The 13,027-nt window shown below is 45.2% G+C and overlaps 1 protein-coding gene and 1 pseudogene across 1 annotated transcript; both read right to left on the reverse strand.

Annotated features, from left to right (window-relative positions):
* Nucleotides 1-6,067: 6,067 nt before the first annotated feature.
* LOC123085564 (3-ketoacyl-CoA synthase 5-like) lies at nucleotides 6,068-7,534 on the reverse strand (annotated as a pseudogene).
* Nucleotides 7,535-8,909: 1,375 nt separating this feature from the next.
* LOC123085574 (3-ketoacyl-CoA synthase 5) lies at nucleotides 8,910-10,538 on the reverse strand. Its single transcript, XM_044507242.1, has one exon. The coding sequence runs from the start codon at nucleotides 10,536-10,538 to the stop codon at nucleotides 9,072-9,074; it is 1,467 nt and encodes a 488-aa protein (XP_044363177.1). The 3' UTR covers nucleotides 8,910-9,071.
* Nucleotides 10,539-13,027: the final 2,489 nt, after the last annotated feature.

Raw genomic sequence — 13,027 nt, forward strand, 5'->3', positions numbered from 1 at the left:
ACTCCGTCTGATATTCCTTTTCCTCGAGACACTGAAATAGGCATAAAACAACAAATCTGGGCTGGGCCTCCGGTTAATAGGTTAGTCCCATAAATAATATAAAAGTGGATAATAAAGCCCAATATTGCCTAAAACAGTAGATAAAGTAGCATGGAGCAATCAAAAATTATAGATACGTTGGAGACGTATCAGTCAGCAACGCTTTTCTTCATGGGTATCTCTCCGAGGACGTCTATATGCAGCAGCCACCTGGCTTTGAGGATGCTCGGTTTCCCTCTCATGTGTGCAAGCTTCAGCGCGCTCTCTATGGACTCAAACAATCACCTCGTGCATGGTATGCTCGGCTCAGTGCTCGTCTTTTCCAGCTGGGCTTCGTCTCCTCCAAAGCAGATACATCCCTATTTTTCTTCCGCTATCGTGATGTTCAGATCTATATGCTTGTCTATGTGGATGATATCGTCATTGCCGGATCCTCACCACGAGCTGTTGATGGTCTTGTTCACTCCCTTGCGGACATTTTTCCTATCAAGGACATTGGGCCGTTGGAGTACTTTCTTGGTCTGGAAGCGTCCTACAATTCAGGGGGGGTGACATTGACTCAACGGAAGTATGCCTTGGATCTTTTGCACCGTGTGAGTATGGAGAATTGTAAGCCTACTTCCACACCATTGTCTACTTCCGATCAGCTTGCACGAGTGTCTGGATAGCCTCTTAGTACCGATGATTCTTTCCGGTATCGCAGTGTTGTTGGTGGACTGCATTATTTAACTCCCACTCGTCCAGATATTTCGCTCGCAGTGAACAAGGTGTGCCAGTTTCTCTCACAGCCCACCGATGTTCATTGGGAAGCTGTTAAGAGGATTTTGCACTATGTCAAAGGAACGTTGCACACAGGGCTGAAGTTTCGCGAGGCTGTTTCCACTAGCATTAGTATCTTCACTGATGCAGATTGGGCAGGATATCCTGATGATCGTCGATCCACTGGAGGCTTTGCCATCTTTGTTGGACCGAACCTCATTTCTTGGAGTTCGAAGAAACAACGACAGTGTCGAGATCCAGTACAGAAGCCGAGTACAAAGCCTTGGCGAATGGAGCTGCTGAGGCCATCTGGGTAGAGTCACTACTCAAGGAGCTTGGAGTATCTCAACAACGAGTTCCTATTCTATGGTGTGATAATTTGGGGGCCACATACCTGACTGCCAACCCAGTTTTCCATGCGCGTACTAAGCACATCGAGATTGATTTTCACTTTGTGCGCGAGCGTGTCGCTTCTGGAGCTCTTGAGGTCTGGTTCATTTTTTCTAATGATCAGCTGGCTGATGTGTTTACTAAACCAGCCACCCGACAGATGCTAGACCGTTTTAGTACCAATCTAAATCTTGTACAGAGTAAAAGTTTAGATTGAGGGGGAGTGTTAAGATAAGTCTAGCGTGTCGTGTACACGTATCCTGTACATATGTAATTGTATATGCTGATTGTTATATAAAGGAACACGTGGAGAAGCTTTGCCCCATGGAAAACCCTAAACCCTATTCTCAAACTCACCACACCCACATTCCACTTCCAAGAGCATCTCCAGCCGTTGTGTTCTTCCAGGGACGTTTTTTGCGCCGGATAAAAATGTGTCGGCGGTAATTTTGCTCTTGGGATGGAAACTTTCCCAATAGTTTTAAGCCCCGAGGCCACACCTCACTCGCTCGCCCGCCTGGCCGCCTTCGTGCCGACCGCCGCGTCCACCCCGCACCAGGGCCGATGAGCTCGTCCGCCGCCGCTGGAGCCGCTGCCGCATCCGCCCTCCATGGAGGTCGCGTTCAAGGCGGAGCGTGGCGAGACGGAGCATCACATGCTCGTCCTCCTGCTCGGCCAGCGCCATGGACTCCACGACGTAGAACTGGCCGCCCCCCATGCAGGGGAGCCAGGCGGCGGAGTCGCTCACCTTCGGGTCTGGGTCGCCGGAGCGCAGGGCGGCGAGCGGCGCCGGGACATCGCAGGCGCACATGTACCCCGGCGAGTGGAGCCTGACCCATGCGTCCAACTCGGCGTCGTAGTGGCCCTGGCCCTGGAACGGCAGCAGCCACTCGCCGCGGAGCGTCCACTCGGCGTCGCCGCCGAGCGAGCCGAGCGCCGTGTCGAGGGAGAAGGTGCTGGCGTAGCCGCCACGGCGCATTGCGTGGGCGGACACAAAGATGGCCCGAGCCGACGAGCTCGGAAGCGGGAGTGCGCGTGCTGCGGCTCCGCATGGCGCCGGCGCCGCCGTGCCCGTCCGCGGAGCTCCCAATCACCTTCTTCGACGCCGCCTGGCTCTTCACCGGCCCCGTCCAGCTCCTCTTTTTCTACCGCCATGCCGACCCATCCTCTGAGCTCCCGCTGCTCGCCGCTTCCCTGCCGCACGCGCTCGCCCGCTTCTTGCCGCTCGTCGGCACCATCAGCCCGGCCGCTCGCTGCCTCTCCTACTCCAGCGGCCTCGACGCGCTCCACCTCCTCCTCGCCGAGTCAACAGACAACTTCGACCGCCTCGTCGCCGCCGGGACGCGTCGTCGTAGCTCGCGCCTCTCCGGCCACACACCGGCGAGGTATTCTGCGCGGGCGGTTCCGTTGCTGGGGGAGAGAAGGAGAGGAGAAGAGAATAGAGAGCATCACATGGGTGGGCCCCAGAGAAAAAGTGAGGAGAGAGGGAGTGTGAGGCTAACGGTGGGCCAAAAGCATGCAAAACAGTCTCTCTCCACCCCAGCTGCCCCCCAGGATCTTGGGTTCGGGTGGGATCGCCCGCTCTATGTTTGGCCAAATCCGGCGTTTTTTAAGGTCGTGGGGGCGCGAGTGGGGCTTTTTTCGTCCGCCGGCGCTGAAAAAGTACCTCTGGGGGGGCTTCTTGGGGAGCCTAGTGGAGATGCTCTAATCAATCCATGCCTGCATGTTGTGTCTCCATGGTTTCACAACTTTTCTCCTTTCACAATTTTGTTTTTGAAAAGGAAAGAGATAATCGAAAGGAAAGGCACGTGTCAAACCTATTTCTGTAAAGATGGAAGCGTATCAACCTACCGTAGTAGGCCGCGGATTACTTGTTTATATAGGATCAGAGAAGCCCTAGATCACGACATATACAAGGAAACTTGGAGTACAAGATGATCAGGAGATAACTACAAATCATACAAAAAGGAAGGTTCTGTTTAGTCTTATCTCTGACCTAAACCGAACGTACAATCATATCTCGATGATTTATTTTAGACTATTCTTAACAATTTCTCGTCTTTAGTAAGCAATCAGATAGACTTCTACAGGAATCAGATAGACCTAGCTAGTTAGGGGGTGTTTTTGTGTTAGGACTAGAAAAAGTCCCTAGAAACTAAACAGGGTGAGACTTTTTTGAGACTTTTTGCTAAAAGTCCTTAGAAGCACCTCCTTGAGAGTCTTTTTCAAAAAGTCCTAGGGACTACAAAAAGTCGTAGGACTAGAGAACCAAACACCACCTTAGTTAACCGATCATTTGTCCGAAACTCCCTCTGGATCGTTCCTAGTGGCGAATTGTTGTACTAGAAGCGTCGAACCGGAGCAGTGGTGGTACGTACTAGCTATAATATAGATTTTATTCTACTATATACTAAAAAGACAATATGAATTAAAAAAGAGAGAAATAGGCCAAAAAATCCATATTAATAAACATCTAACCATTTATTTGGTACATTATCTAATCATAGCCATCAGATCATACAATTAGCCCCTTGGCGTAGAAGTTCAAAAATATTACCCATGTATGTCATCATGTACAAGTGTTCTTAAACTAGGTCAAAATCTTTAGGGTGTCTACTTATCAGCTAACTTATTTTTATTTGGACATCAGACATTCTTTCATCCACACAAAATGGGACATGTGTAACTTTTTAGTTTCCCCGCAAAAGACAAACCCACGTTAGGCCCGCCTATGTCTCACTTATAACGAGACGTAGGGCAGCCTCGCATTTCAAAAATAATGTTTGTAACATTAAAAAAATGGTTATACAATGTATAAAATGCTCGCATTTAGAAAAAACTATAACCATAAAAATAATTTTAAATGTGTATTTGGAAACATATTGACCATGTATGCTAAAAAGTGTTCAAAACATGTACTAAAAATAAAAGGGCAGGCGATGGTGCTCATGCGTGTAATAAGAGGGCTGTAGCCCATTAAACGCTTTCTGTTCGATCACTCACGCACTCGAGACACATCACGCCGGTTAAACCAGTTGCCAATTGATGGTTGACCAGTTGACAGGCCGCTAACTATTGAAAAAATAGGAATTTTAAAAAATCTGATGATTTTTTAAAAAACAGGAATTTTTGAAAAAAGTACATAAATTTCCAAATGCAAGGTTCAAGAATTCAACAACAAAAATGTTCACGAATACGGGAATAAGATCATAAATTCGAAAAAATTCATAAAAGTTTGAAACAAAGTTGATGGATTAGAAAAAAGTTTCAGAATTGGAAATGGTTTGTCAATTCAAAAAATTGATAAAAGTTTAAGAATTTGAAAGAAAGTTCAGTTTTTTTAAAAAAATCATGAATTTGAAATATTTGGTAGCCTCAGAAAATGTCAATTAATTGGGGAAAAAACGCAAACTCGAAAAAATTCGTGATTTTTAAGAAATGTTGATGAACTTGAATAACAATATTCGCGAACTCGAAAAAAGTTCACATTTTTTAGAAATGTTTATGAACTCGAAAGTAGTTCGTGAATTTGAAAAAAAAAATCGGCTTCAAATTTTTTCTGCGAAAAATGAGCAAAGTTCACAAATTTCAGAAAAAGTTCACGCAGTCAAGAAATGTTTCAAAACCTTAAAAACTTTGTGAATATGAAAAAAAAATTGTGGCTTCAAAAATGTTCGCGAAATTGAAAAAGTTTGTGAGCTTGAAAAAAGTTCATAATTCCAATGAAAAGTTCATGAATTGAGCGAAGTTCATTAACTTGATTTTTTTCATGATTTTGAAAAAGTTCATGAATTGAGAAAAAGTTCACAAATTAGAAAAATGTTTGTGATTTAAGATAAAGAAGGGAAAAAGGAAAGAAAAAGGGAAAAAATATAAGGAGAAGGAAAAATAATAAAAACCTAAAATGGAAACCAGCCGAACAATAAAAAACAGAAAATTAAAGCCAGATGGAGAGGCATATAGAAGGTTCCTAGTAAAATATTAACTCCGTTCTAAAATGACTGTCTTAGATTTTTCTAGACACGGATACATCTAACACTAAAATATATCTAGATACATTCATATCTAAATAAATTTAAGACAAACATTTTCGGATGAAGGGAGTAGAAAATGCAAACCACACTCACAAAAACCTGGCGCTCTGTGTCGATGGAAGAAAAACAAAACATTAATCGGCCGAGTTTACGAGCGAGGCTCTGTCCGCCTAATTTTGACAGATTGTTAATGAGCCGTTCTACTACTAATGGGTTTTGTTTAAAGCGGGCATTTCCCTCTTTTGTTGTCAGTCGTGGTGTTTATTTGTGGATTCCATGCTGCTTGCTCAGCAGAATTGTTCTTTTTTTGGGGAATTTCTATTAGCTACCCAGCTCATGCCCCAAGTACGTTCTGCTCACATTTTACTCCATCTAGTAATTATTTAAACTGCAAGAAAGAGAAAAAGGCTCACGAAAAATGGAAGGCGCCACATGCCATCCTCCATTTTCCACGTGATCCTAAAAAAATGCGAATCACTAAGTCTGTGTTAGAACATGTTGACGTTGTTAGGCTCATAAGGATTTACACCTCACCACCTACTTTTAATGTGTTAGAACATGTTTAGAAGAATCATGATCTTTAATATTGGCATTTACTCCTTGAGGCAGAGGTTGTGGTGTGGCCGTTTATTTAGTAGAAAAAAGGATTCCAGATACATGTCTAAATGTGTTTCATATGTTGCTCTCTACTTCTCCACAAACGTGATTTATTTTCCTATTTTTACTCCAACAACATTACATATATTTTCTTTGTCGCAGCATGCTATGAATGAATAAAGTAAAGTTAACCAGACAAATCAATACTATGGTATGGATTGAATTGTACTCGTCCGTGCTGGAAGTTTTTAGCCCACTTCGTCCGAGATGTTGTTGAGAGGATACAGATGAATAGAATCAGCCCATGGCGTGCCAACAGTGGTGTTGCTGTCCGGCCTCATGCACTGCCACACGGCGCTGTTGCACTTGAACCCAGAACCAAAACCGATCATCCACACCCGGTCGCCCTTCCGCATCCGTCTCTTGACCTCGACGTATGCAAGTTCGTACCACAATGAACTGCTGGACGTGTTCCCGAACCGGTGAAGCGTCATCCGCGATGCCTCAACATCCCTGTCGGTTAAGCTTAAGCTATTTTGCACCGCATCGATCACTGCCCGGCCACCGGAATGGATGCAAAAATGGTGGAAGGCCGTCCGGAAATCAGGGACATATAGCTTCATCTTTCTTCTCAGCACCTTCCTTGCAATGAACGATATCGCAAAGAGCAGCTTCTCCGAGGGCGGGATGACGAGGGACCCTATTGCCGCGATGTTGACCTTGAGAGCTTCGCCGGCGACCGACACAAGGTCCTTGGACAGGTATGCTCATGTTTCTCCCTCATCGTCCTCTTTCATGGAAATGCACAGGTAAGCTCTGTCATGTGCGGCAGTGAGCGTTCGCACGATGTGCATGAGCCGGAAGCGGGCCACGGACTTGGACGTCGACAGCAGCACCGCGGCTGCGCCCATGCGGAACAGGGCATACGGCAGCATCATCCCCCGGTTCTTGCCGGTGTAGTTGATGAGAGAGGTGCCCTCCGTGGACACGATCAGGGCACATGCGCCCCGCGGTGCCGCTTGCAGGAGGTTTCTCACTACCTCTAGGGAAATAACCCCCGCGCTACACCCCATCCCGGATATGTGCACGCTTCGGATGTCGGCTCTGAGCTTGTACTTGTTTACGACGATGTCAGCCAAGCTCGGGGTCGGGTTGAATCCACTGCAGTTGGTGATGAGTATGTCGATAGCTCCAGGACTTATGCCGGTCCTGGCGAACAAGTCGTCTACGGCTGCAAAGATGACCTGCTCCGCCTCGTCACGACCATCACTTAAGCAGCATCGCGGGGGGATATAGTGGAATGAAGGGTGGAGGTAGGTCTGGTCACCGAGGCCCGAGCGCTTGAGCATGCGCGTCATGAAGCCGGCACCTCCATCATCGAGGTAAGGCGAGAAGCGAACGCTCTCGATGGAGGAGCCTATGGAGACGCGGCAATTGGATTTTGGCCGGCAGCAAGTGTAGTCGATGAGGTACACGCTACGAGGGTGACTCGTGAGGTAGAGGGAGGCCAAGGCGAGCGGGAGGAAGACGGCCGGCAGAATGTGGACCTGTCGCAAACCATGGAGCTGGGAGAGAATCTCCTCAGGTCCGAGCTGTGCGGCTTTGCAGAGGACGACGATGGCTGTCACCGGCGTGACGACGAATAGAAGGAAGTTGTTTACGATGAGCTGGAACAATGGTTTGAGGTGCTTGTCGAGATGAGGTGGTGAGGCCATGTTGCATGCTGAGGCACACTCCTAGTGTGGTACATTCGTACATGACGAAGGTGTCCCAATATAGGAGATCTTTATAAAGGGCCGGCCCACCTCGTTGGTGAGTGTCACGTCATGCCATCTTCTCAAGACTCATGGTTTCGAGGATACAAACTTGACTTATTTGCTAACTCTCATGTTTTGAAACTTACAAAACACATGATAAATGTGTGCTGGATGAGCTGTTAACGTGTACCGGAGATTAATTCCTCTCTCCTAAACAAACCACATTATAGTTCATTCATTTGTTGTTAGTTGGTGTCATCATGAGTGAGAGTGATTGATACACTGCACATTTCTTCTTCCAAGGGAAAGGAGGGAGAATTTTTATGATCTTCGGTGGAAAGACAAAAGAGTCTTTTTCAAGTACTACAAGATCGTTGATGGCGCTAAAACAACACGCCCATTCATTTTGACAAAAATAATCCAAATATTGAACAAAATGTGCAGGTATATATGAAATTCAATTAGGTGCCTCAAAAAGGACGAGAATTATTAATTGAAATAGAACAAATTATTTCATAAAATTGTACAAGGCTGAGGATTGTACTCCCTAGGTGTATACATATTCAATATGATGTATACCTTGCAACCCCAGAGTTCTACCATTGGGTGGGCGGTACTACCGCCCTGGGGCAGCGGTACAACCGCTTGGCAAGAGCCTGGAAGGTGCAACCTCAGGGTATCACCCTTGGGGAGGTGGTTGAAACGGTACAAAGAAGTGAACACGCAGACAACTCTGTCTTCGATCTTTTCCTTCCAGAGAGAATATCTAGTCGATGTGAACCTGAACATAGAAAACCTGAAAAACTAAACACATGATTAGAATACAAGGAGGGTTGTCATCATCACCCAAAACACAGGAAATGTTCTAACAACATTCCCCTCTTTTGTTGTCAGTCGTGGTGTTTATTTGTGGAGTCCACGCTGCTCACTCAGTAGAATTGTTCTTTTTTTAGGGGGATTTTTCTTAGCAACCCAGCTCATGCCCCAAGTACGTTCTGCTCGGATTTTACTCCATCTAGTCATTCTTTAAACTGCGAGAAAGAGAAAAAGGCTCACGAAAAATGGAGGCTCCACATGCCATCCTCCATTTGCTACGCGATCCTAACAAAAATGCAAATCACTAATTCTGTGTTAGAACATGTTGACGTAGTTAGGCTCATAATGACTTTCACTCCACCACCTACTTTTGATTGGGACTGAGAAGAATCATGATCATCAATATTGTCTTTTAGTAAAGATAGTTCTGTGTACTCCCTGAGGCAGAGGTCATGGGTGTGGCCGTTTAATTAGTAGAAAAAAAGACTTGCAGATACATGTCTAAATGTGTTTTATATGTTGCTCTACTTCTCCACAGACATGATTTATTTTCCTATTTTTACTCCAACACCATTACATATATTTTCTGTGTCTCAGCGTGCTATGAATAAAGCAAAGTTAACCAGACAAATCAATGCTATGGTATGAATTGAATTGTGCTTGTCCGTGCAGGAAGTTTTTAGCCCACTTCCTCCGAGATGTTGTTGAGAGGATACAGATGAATAGAATCAGCCCATGGCGTGGCAACAGTGGTGTTGCTGTCCGGCCTCATGCACTGCCACACGGCGCTGTTGCACTTGAACCCAGAGCCGAACCCGATCATCCACACCCGGCCGCCCTTCCGCATCCGCCTCTTGGCCTCGATGTATGCAAGTTCATACCACAATGAACTGCTAGATGTGTTCCCGAACCGGTGAAGCGTCATCCGTGATGCCTCAACATCCCTGTCTGATAAGCTTAAGCTATTTTGCACCGCGTCGATCACTGCCCGACCACCAGAATGGATGCAGAAGTGTTGGAAGGCCGTCCGGAAATCCGGGACATATAGCTTGATCTTGCTTCTCAGCACCTCCCGTGCAATGAATGAGATCGCAAAGAGAATCTTCTCTGAGGGCGGGAGGACAAGGGCCCCCATTGTCGCGATATTGGCCTTGAGTGCTTCGCCGGCAACTGACACAAGGTCCTTGGATAGGTATGCTCCCGTTTCTCCCTCATCGTCCTCTTTCATGGAAATGCACAAGTACGCTCTGTCTTGTGTGGCGGTGAGCGTTCGCACGACATGCATGAGCCGGAAGCGGGCCACGGACTTGGATGTCGACAGCAGCACCGCGGCCGCGCCCATGCGGAACAGGGAGTACGGCAACAGCATCCCTCGGTTCTTGCCGGTGTAGTTGACGATACATGTGCCCTCCGTAGACACCATGAGGGCGCGCGCGCCCCGTGGTGCCGCCTGCAGGAGGTTTCTCACGACCTCTAGGGAAATCACCCCTGCGCTGCACCCCATCCCGGATATGTGCACGCTTCGGATGTCGGTTCTGAGCTTGTACTTGTTCACGACGATGTCAGCCAAGCTCGGGGTCGGGTTGAATCCACTGCAGTTGGTGACGAGTATGTCGATAGTTCCAGGACTTATGCCAGTCCTGGCGAGCAAGTCGTCGACAGCTGAAAAGATGACCTGCTCCGCCTCGTCACGACCATCGCTTAAGCAACATCGTGGGGGGATATAGTGGAATGAAGGATGGAGGTAGGTCTGGTCACCGAGGCCCGAGCGCTTGAGCATGCGGGTCATGAAGTCGACACCTCCATCATCGAGGTAAGGCGAGAAGCGAACGTTCTCGATGGAGGAGCCTATGGAGACGCGACAATTGGATTTTGGCCGGCAGCAAGCATAGTCGATGAGGTACACGCTACGAGGGCGACTCATCAGGTAGAGGGTGGCCAAAGCGAACGGTAGGAAGATGGCCAGCAGAACGTGGACCTGCCGCAAACCATGGAGCCGGGAGAGGATCTCCTCGGGACCGAGCTGTGCGGCTTTACGGAGGACCACGATGACTGTCACCGGTGCGGCGACGAACACAAGGAAGTTGTTTACGACGAGCTGGAACAATGGTTTGAGGTGTTTGTTGAGATGGGGTGGTGAGGCCATGTTGCATGCTGTAGATTCGTACATGACGAAGGTGTCCCAACTTAGGAGATTTTATAAAGGGCCGGACCGCCTCGTTGGTGAGTGTCATATCCTGCCATCTTCTTGACTCATGGTTTTGAGGATACAAACTTGACTTATTTGCTAATTCTCATGTTTCGAGACATACAAAACACATGATAAATGTGTCTTGGATGAGCTGTTGGGAGATAATTCCTCTCTCCTAACAAACCACGTTATTGTTCGTTAATTTGTTGTTGGTTGGTGGCAATATGAGTGAGAGTGATTGATACACTATGATGCATTTCTTCGTCATGGGAAAGGAGGGAGAGTTTTTATGCGCTTTGGTGGAAAGACAAGAGAGTCTTTTTCAAGTACTGTTAGATCGGTGATGGCGCGGAAACAATACGACCGCCCATTTGACAAGCATAATCTAAACATTGGACAAAATTGGAGCTATATACAAAATTGAATATGAGGATTATACTCCCTAGGTGTGTACATATTCAATATTACGTATACTCTTGCAAGAGTCAGTACGTAAAAAGTATGTGCGCGTCCGCGCATTTATAAAAGCTGGAAAATTAGAGCATGTGTGCACCGATTCATACTATCACGAACTCAGTTATCCATGAGCACCAACAATTTGGACTTTGTCGAGTTCCGAATGTTCATCGCTTTTGGTCGGCCACACATACCTAACCAAGGGGAGATTAATTCTATCGCTCTGCCGCAAGCCTTGCTTCCACGACATGCAAGTTTTCTTGAAAGGATCTGCAGTCCCCATGTTGATTCATTATTCCTATATTGTTTTTGTCAATGAATTTGGGTTTGTAACATCAAAACAACATTCTTTCATGGATAATAAAGTTATTAATATTACGGTCATATGTATTTTTATTTTTAAATATGGAAACTGCCTGCTTCGGTACACCCCCCCTCCCCCTCCACAAACCGTATCAAGACAGTACAGTCATTTCATCAAACCGTATGAGTATAGGATATGTGACATGTATGAGGCATCGATCCTACTTTTTATTAAACTTGAGAAAATAACGCATGCGATGTGAATCAAACTCAAGACCTCTTGGTCTAAGGACCAACACTCTAACCATCTAGAACACCCTAAGGCTTGTGCCTATTCTATGGTTCGCGGCTGGGCTAGCCCATTGTGTTGAACCAACCCGTTTATCACTATTTCTTTTACGTTTTTTCTATTTGTTTTTTTTCGTTTTCTTTTTATTTTTCAAGAAATGCTCACACATATAAAAAAATCTCAAAAGTTCCAAAAATGTTCGATTTTTAAAATTCTGTTCATAAAGTACAAATATTTGCATTCAAAAAAATGCACATATATGTCAAATTTTAAAAAATGTACATATATGTCAAAAATTATTCGTTTAAATACAAAAATTCTGACATCAATATAATCAAATTTCTGAACACATATTATATAGAAAACTTGTTCGTTCATTATTTAATTAAACAAAAACCTTTGTTTATTGTCCGTTTAAATAGAAACATGTTCAGATAAAAAAATCGAATACTTCTAAAATTTCTGAACATCTATTAAATAGAAAAATAATAATTAAAATATACCAATCAGCGACCGGTTTATTGTTCAATTTCAGAATCTTTTTCATTTTTGTTGTTTTTCATTTTTCATATTTTGTTCTCTTTAAAAAAATGCTCGCATCAATATAATTCACCCAAAATTTTCCACACACTAGCATCACTATGACAAGCATCCATGATAATAAAGTCATTGATTTCTTACATTTTATACATTTTCTAGGGTTTTTCGGTGAAAAAACCGAAAAACACTAGCCGAACATCACGCAACGTACGTTTAGCGTCCGAATTATTCCAAATTTTGCATGGAGGCCTGCCATAATTATGGCCACATGCTGGAAAAATTTGGTGCCATTTCATGCATGCCAAGAAGCACACCATTTTCAAAGGTGGTGGTTCGGGTAGACCTGTACGGCAAGTCCGGATGCACTTTTTTCACATGAATAAAATGGTGCGAATTTTTTCCACACACTAGCATGACCATTCCAAGCATCCATGATAAATTTTATTGAGTTCTAACATTTTATACATTTTCTATAGTTTTCCATGTGAAAAACCCCTAAAACACTAGCCGAACGTGACGCAACTTGCGATAGGTGTCTGAATTCCTTAAAGTTTTCCATGGAGGTCTACCATGAGAATGACCACATGCTGACAAAATGTGATGTCATTTCATGCATGGCACGAAGCACACCATGTTCAGAGGTGGTGGTTCGGGTAGGCCGATAGGACATGTCTGGATGCACATTTTTTTCATAACAATAAAATAGACCCAAAAATTTTCCTCGCACTAGCATCACCATGCCTAGCATACATGATAAGTTCCATAGAGTTATGATATTTTACGCATTTCCTAGGGTTTTCCCCGTGAAAAAAAACCTAAAACACTAGACGAACATGTTCGGTGTCCGAATTCCTTC

The sequence above is a fragment of the Triticum aestivum genome, chromosome 1B (genome assembly GCF_018294505.1).
Source record: "Triticum aestivum cultivar Chinese Spring chromosome 1B, IWGSC CS RefSeq v2.1, whole genome shotgun sequence".
Lineage (NCBI taxonomy): Eukaryota > Viridiplantae > Streptophyta > Magnoliopsida > Poales > Poaceae > Triticum > Triticum aestivum.